The sequence below is a fragment of the Falco cherrug genome, chromosome 1 (genome assembly GCF_023634085.1).
Source record: "Falco cherrug isolate bFalChe1 chromosome 1, bFalChe1.pri, whole genome shotgun sequence".
Taxonomy (NCBI): domain Eukaryota; kingdom Metazoa; phylum Chordata; class Aves; order Falconiformes; family Falconidae; genus Falco; species Falco cherrug.
In genome coordinates this window covers 88,375,149-88,382,466 of record NC_073697.1, presented here as the reverse complement: position 1 = coordinate 88,382,466, position 7,318 = coordinate 88,375,149, and the positions used below count along the sequence as shown (strand labels likewise).

Sequence of the window (7,318 nt, the reverse complement as noted above, 5' to 3'; positions counted from 1 at the left end):
CAGGGCTCCAGGTGGGGAGGTTACTCAGCCGTGGCCCAATACGGAGGCGAGGCCCGGCAGAGGCCGGGCGGCGATTGGCCGGCCGCGGCGCTGGCGCGGGCCGATTGGCTGAGCTGGCGGGGGCTGCGGAAGCGCTCCGCTGAGGGAGGCGGAGGGGCGGCGGTGCCGGGAGGGTTGTGGCGCGATGCGTGGCGGCTGCCGCCTCCTCCCGCTCCTGCTCCTGGCGCTGCTGCGCGGGCTGTGCCATGGCCGGGACCCGGCGCCGGGCGCTGTTACCTGCGGCTCGGTGCTGAAGCTGCTCAACACCCGCCACAGCGTGCGGCTCCACTCGCACGAGGTCAAGTACGGCTCCGGTGAGCAGGGCTGGGCCGGGGGGCGCCGTGCTGAGGGGCCTGCGGGCTGAGGGAAGTGGCGGGAACGGGGAGCCGTGAGGGAGGCTGGGAAATGGCGGGAACGTGGAGGCGCTGGGGGACAGGCAGTGAGAGGGGCAGGAAAATGGCGGGAGGGCGGGGGCCAGAGGTTGCTGAGGTTCGCTTCTCTGGTGCGGAGGGAGCAGCAGGCCAGGGGTGGGGTTGTGGGGTGCGCTGGAGACCAGGCCGGCAGCGGAGGAGGCTGAGACCTGGGTTGCGGGAAGGCACTGCAGCCGTGCTGCGCGGGAGCGGGGCTGTGACAGGGATGCTTCGCCCTCGTCCCTGAGGTAAGCCCTGTTTTGTGTCCAGGGTCTCAGCGGTGTCGTCGCAGCCTCTGTGCTGGCAACAGGGGTGCTGGTTTGTTTGGGGATGCAAAGAACTTGGTAGTATTTTTGAGAAAGGCAGGATGGTGTCGACAGCGTCCATCATGGGTCAGATTTTTCTTTTGACAGTTTGCATCTACTAATACATGCTCTGTTTAACTTCTTTGATCTGAAAGACTATTTGGTACCAGCATTCCAATTGCAGTCAGTAAACGTACTGTGAGAATTAAACATCTCTTAAACATGAAGTCATGAGAACATTAAAGCAAATTTCTTTAGTTCTTTCAGGACTTTTTGAACTGGGGAAGTGGGTTAAGTCCTCCTGCCATTCTATTCAAACAGGAAGTGGGCAGCAGTCAGTGACAGGAGTTGAAGCTTCAGATGATGCTAACAGCTACTGGCGTATTCGTGGGAAGAATGACGGCAGTTGCCAGCGTGGGACGCCAGTGAAATGTGGGCAAGCTATACGACTTACCCATGTTAACACAGGAAAAAATTTACACACTCATCACTTCCCATCACCACTCTCCAATAACCAAGTGAGTTGTTTTAAATCTTAAGCTTTTGTATAAGTAGTGCATGCTGTTGACAATAGTCTCTCCAGTTTCTCATGTTTTTGAAGAATCAAGCTTGGGTACCAGCTGCTAGAAACAGTGTGTCTATGCATATCCAGAGTACAAGTATTTGCTTTTCTGCATATTGGAATAATGTGTTTAAGTCCCTGACAGATATAACATGTACTATATACCACTGTCGGTATTTCGTACTAGTTCTAACAAATCTGCATATTTTTTTTATTCTGCACTTGCTACTGGGAAGACTGTTCTGAAATGTTAAGCAATTCCAAGGTGTGGGAGACTGGGCGCCTTCCTCAACATTGTGAAAATTTCTCCAGAGCGAGGCAACTAATGTGTTATAACAGTAGGCATTCCTATAACCAAGCTCCTTGGTGATCCAATCTACTAGTCATCTTCTTGCTATCCTTATTTTAGTTTGCTGTTTGTATTTATCTGCTCTCCTTCAACAGGAAAAATGAATCTGCTCTCACAATCAGATATTTAATTATCATTTCGTACATATCTAGAAGAGTATAATTTCTGTTATTACATCCCAGTCTTGTCCTTGAACAAATGCTTCTCCAAGACTGAAAATCTCTCTTAAAGTAACTAATGCAAATTTGTTGAAAGTTTGTCACTAGTAGTCATTTTAGCGTTCCTTCAGGCTATGTAGATAGATCATTACATCCAAGATTGGAAGAACTGACTCTTAATGAAGAAGTTTTGTCTTTTACCATGAGTAAAGTGGCTGAAACAATAAGGTCCAGTTTTGTGTAGGGTTATCTAGATGATCTTATTAAAACAAAAGAAGTGATGGAAAAATAGCATTTCAGAAGAATTATTTAAAGAACAGATTGACTCTTAACCCTTCCCCCAGTTTTCATTTGTCAGTTTAGATAATTTGTGTAATGTCGTTGATGTAAAACTATTCAGCAACTGTCATTGTGTTTCTTTGGTTTTGCTACGTGTTTGCATGGTATGTAGGCAAAAGGAAAGTTTGCATGACTTCCCAGAGATTGACAGGACTGTGACTTATTGAAATATGATGTAGTTATGAACACAAACTTTTTTTATTTCATATTCTTAACAGAAGTTGGATTTTCAGTTAGTATGTTGTCTTTCGCAGTTTTTGGACTACATAAACTTGAATTAACATGACCCTAAAATTTTAGGTTGCTAGGCACACAGTATTGCACTTCTATTTTCAAGTTGTTCATCACTTCTAGTTACCAGATTTTTAGGAATTAAAGGCTGTCTGGAGTCCTAAACAGTTGAAGCTTAGCCTGTCTGTTTTCTGGAAATGCTTGGCTTTTTTTTGTGCATAATGAAACCTAATCTCTTAACTTTTGTTTTAACAGGAATTCATTTGCTTTAGTGGTCGTCCTTGTTTTTTTAAAGAGTTATTCATCTGTCTATCTGAAGAAAGAGTGTAAACCAGAATAGTTGTTCACCCAGTTGTAAGCTTGGTATAATTAAGTAAAAAAGGAACGTGATTACTTAATAAGCTAAATTGTTGGGACATTGTAATTAAAAACACATGCTGAAAAAAACTGTTGTAGTGGTAACTATGAAGGTGGTCATACTACAAAACTAACTGTCTACAGTTACAAAATCTTGAATGAGGAAAATTTGCATCAGGCATTAGTGTTTTCTTTTGAATTTTTTCTCAGAAGGATTGCTCCGATCTCTGTGCTCAAGTCCTCTTTCATTTAATTTGTAATGTATGTTGGGGCTTGTTGGCACTTTTTGCTCAGATTACATGTTGGAGTTTGTTGGCACTTTGTCTTCAGATTGTAGTGGTAGAAAGTTACTGCTTCTGGATTTGATAACTTGACAAAGCAATGCAACCACACTTTTTCTTTCTTCTTCATCCTTGCCTTTAAACTCTGTTGACTTTGCGGTTGATATTTTTGTGTGTGTGTATTGGAGGTGTTTGCTTACATTTTCACTTCAGGAAGTTTATGTCTCTAACAGGAAGTAAGTGCCTTTGGTGATGATGGCGAAGGAGATGACCTCGATATATGGATTGTGCAATGCAGTGGGACTTACTGGGAGCGGGAGGATGCAGTGCGCTTCAAGCATGTGGGAACTGAGGTGTTCCTTTCAATAACAGGGGAGCAGTATGGCCATCCCATTAGAGGCCAACGGGAAGTTCATGGCATGCCTACTGCTAATCATCACAACTATTGGAAAGCAATGGAAGGAGTCTTCATCAAACCCAGTATGGACCCTGCAAAACATGATGAGCTCTGAATTGATAGAGGATCCAAAATGCTTCAGCTTACTCCAGTGTCCGGAGATTCTAATCCTTGGTCTCTTATAAGTCCCGCCTTGCCTAAGTGACTGACGGTTGGTATTACTGAAGGGCATTAGTTCATTCTAGGAATGCAGCACTTCCATGGGGAGTGGCGTCTGCCACATTCAGCCATTGAAATTTATTTGGCAAAATCTTTTCTGAATTTTCAAGCTTAATGGGTGGAACCAGTTCATACGTCTTAGTTTTTGTTGTCATTTGTTTTGCTCGTTCCTTTTTCTCAAATTTGAAGGAAATGGAAAAACTGAAGTAATACATTTCTGTAGTCCCAAGTACAATAAAACTTCGTCTTTTATAATCTTTTTCCAATTATAATTAAATATTTGGAAACTGATTTCTACTTCTTAGTGAGAAAATGTTATTAATGAGGAGATGGAGTGAGTCTAGGAAGGGAAAAATAGTTCTCAAATGTGGTGTCTTTTGAGTGGTTTGAAGTCAGCTATTCAACCTTCCAGAAGGAAAATGTCATCCATTTGAAAATTGCTTCCAATGTCTTTCTTGAGTTTCATTGCATACTGTACTGGAAGAGTTGAAAATACTGTGTATGTTGGAGTAAGAAGACCAAGTTTTTATTTATTCACTCTCTCTAAAAAGTTCAGATTTTCTGGTAATAGTGATACTGCTACTTGTCAAATGGTAAGACTGCTCTGTTCAATGAACTCATGCAGAAAGCTATGATTTCTTTAATTAATATTAGAATTTTATAAAATTCCATGTGGTGCAAAGGAACAGTTGAATTTGACTTACATTGGACTTGCATGTCACTCTGCAAGATCAGTATGAGAATCCAGATGAATAAGTAGTGGGGCATATACCCATGTGGGGTATTTTTGTGTAAATCCAGAAGAGAAAAAAGAATCTTGGACAATAGCTTGGTCCTTGCTTTTCGACAGAATGCTATGCTCTGGAGTGCTAGCAAGGAATCTTCATTTAACGAGTCATGAATTTCTGTGTTCCTCTTCCTCTGTGAAAAAAACCTAATTCTTGAGTGTGTTTTGTTACATGGTGTTACTGGAAGTACTGATTAAAATTCAAAGTACTGTACATTTTCTAGTTGCTTTAAACAGGAAAGCTCACAAAATGAGTGTGAAAAGTCAAATAATTAAGATGTTCTTGTCTCCATGTGTAAATAGTTTACCAATTATGGTCTTAATTAGTCAATCAGTTAAAGAAGCAGGAAACTGATTTACTGCTTTTACAGCTCCAGTCACGTGCTGCAGTGTTAGTGTTGTGTTGAGAAGGTGCAACAGGCAATTGCAGTTGAGCTTTATAAATATACCTGCTGATACGTGCTTCCTACTCTGTTACGCCTCATGCAGTTGTGCTATACAGGCTAGCTTTAGGTTTTATTTAAGGGTTTACTACTAGTGAAGATCCTTCATACCCTATGGAACAAGAAACCTCTGTAACAGTTATTTTGTGTACCTGATTATTTTTCTTCAAAGGAAGACTGTTTTTCAATGAATCTTAGTTGCATGTAGGTACTTAAGGATTATGGGCATTTTTGGAGTGTAAGTAAACTAGCTTTTGCTGTTTTGTAGTAGAAGTAAACTTTTATGTGATGAATGTTTCAGGTTCACTGATATTCCTGACTAATTGGTATTGAAGTTGTAGCTATAAAGGGTAACTAAAAACAAACCGAACCTTCTGCGTAAACAAGCCGACTCTTCCTTTCCTTTATTAAAAAGGAGGGCTTTTCTTTTGAAGTTGGTATATTAGTAAACACAAAAAGAGTGGTAGCATTTTGTCAGGAGGAAGAAATTTGGCAATGAGTTCTCTGTCGCTAAGAGCTAAACACTTTATGCCTAAACCATATGGGCTTAGTGTTCGTGCACCTGTGGAATACTGACTTGGCTGAGAAGGGGTAGAGCTGTGTTGCTCATCTCAGTCTGTGCCGGGTACTGTCCCTACCCACTGTTTATCTCTGCCTGGATGTTTCTGTCCCTAGCAAAGGTATTTATCAGTCTTATGCTTGAGTGGGATCTCACTGGACCTTTCTTCTTCTGTTCTGGATTTGAGACATATTGGTTTATTGAGGTTGGGAAAGAACTGACTTTTCATTCTTGCTGCTTACTTTCTAATATGATACCAGTTTTGAACACATTTGTACCTTTTGTTCCTAAGGAGCCAAGCCTCCTCGCACATGTGTATCCATGAATGCCTTATTTAAAGACATGTTCAGCAGTATTCCTGTGACCTGAATTTCCTTCACCTTTGATTCTGACCAAAGTGCAAATCTCTTGGCCTTAATATTTCACTTGCACGTGTCACAATATTTTTTTTTCAGTTTGTATTACTATAAAAGTTGTGCTGACAGACTCTTATTTAAGGCTAGCTAAAGTGAATCTTACTTCGGGAAGGTCTAACAGCATTAAAATAAATTTTGGTACTCATAACATGCTAAATGCAAACTACAAAAGTCATATAAATTAATGTAGGAAGTGCTAAAGCTTACAGCTGTGAAAAATTATGGCTTGTGCTAATGTGCCTTCCTTTCTATATAACTTCTAGATTTAAAAGGCTTGTGTTAATATCTGTTTAATGTCATATTTTATGTTTCAAATTGAAGTATTGAGATTTCAGAATCTAACTCAGGTGGGTTTATTTTCTTTGGCTGCTTACCATTCAATTTTTTAGTCCTTCCTCCACAGCTGAGGACTAAAGACTTGAAGAATCCCGTGTTTTATGTTGTTGGGTTTTGTTATTTGTTTTCCGTATGACTTTTATAATCTGCCTAAAGGTGTTGGGACTCTTGGGTAAAACATACGAAATACTGAAATGTAGATACGAAAGTTGGAATGCTGTTTTGCTTCTTTCTTTCCCTTTATTTTAAGGTGATAAACTGAATTTTGTAATACCTTTTGTCAAAATTCTCTATACGCTTCAAGGTTAAGTGAAAACTATTTTGGCTTCTGATGCTAGCAGAAAAACTTTCAAAAATCTTGATGGGTGCTTTCTAATTTCTTGCTTGCTACTACTACAAGAACTCTGGAAAGGTGCACCAGTGTTGTTGTTTGTCCTTTAAACTAGAAAGCCTTTTGGAAAAAGAATTAGAGGGATCCTTATTTATGGTTGTTCTCAATGGGAATATTTACTAAAGGCAATCTACCTACTTTGAAAACGATGTCAGATGTGGCATTTTACATATATGTATCTATCTGGTTCAATGTAGGATGACAAAAGAGAACCTTAGACATGTTAATTTTGGAGGCTAAGCATAAACCAATGTTTTGTTTTAATTTTATCATGTTTGGGAATAGTAATTGGGTCTGTCTGTTCTTATTAAGTTAAATTAGCATATATTTAAAAAAATCAAAACAAAAAAATTACAATCAAAACAACCCTGTAACAGTGATGCTCACAGCATTATTTTTAAGCCAGTTGGTTTTGCTGAATCTTCTTTCTCTTCTGCATCTCTTCTCTAGCACTAGCTGTCGCTGTAGATGCACCATGTTTCACACCTGTACTAGGCAGGGGCTGAACCTTAGAAATAGCTTCTCCTAGCAGCAGCATCTCACCAGGTGTTGGACGCCCTGGCTGGCATGCTTACTGGCTTTTTGGTTGGGTTCCCTGCTGAGAGCTGTGAGGGATTTGCATGTGTAGGGTGCCATGGTGCTGCTGGCTTTCTTTTCCCAGTTTTGAGTTCTTATCTGTGCCTTTTTGATTTCTGCAGTTCTCTCTTCAAACACATCTTCCCATAATCCAGGTCTGGGC

The 7,318-nt window shown here is 40.8% G+C and overlaps 1 protein-coding gene across 1 annotated transcript; it reads left to right on the top strand.

Annotated features, from left to right (window-relative positions):
* The first annotated feature begins 125 nt into the window (after positions 1-125).
* Positions 126-5,791, top strand: SDF2L1 (stromal cell derived factor 2 like 1). The gene is made up of 3 exons (XM_055704385.1): positions 126-353; positions 1,076-1,272; positions 3,265-5,791. Exons 1-3 carry the CDS (start codon positions 185-187, stop codon positions 3,541-3,543), a joined length of 645 nt encoding a protein of 214 aa, XP_055560360.1. The 5' UTR covers positions 126-184; the 3' UTR covers positions 3,544-5,791.
* The last annotated feature ends 1,527 nt before the right edge of the window (positions 5,792-7,318 follow it).

Excerpts from the sequence above, each read along its gene's own strand:
- SDF2L1 (XM_055704385.1), top strand. The coding sequence starts at position 185 with ATGCGTGGCGGCTGCCGCCTCCTCCCGCTCCTGCTCCTGGCGCTGCTG. Across the intron at positions 354-1,075 it reads CGAGGTCAAGTACGGCTCCG|GAAGTGGGCAGCAGTCAGTG; the intron begins GTGAGCAGGGCT and ends CTATTCAAACAG. Across the intron at positions 1,273-3,264 it reads CACCACTCTCCAATAACCAA|GAAGTAAGTGCCTTTGGTGA; the intron begins GTGAGTTGTTTT and ends TGTCTCTAACAG.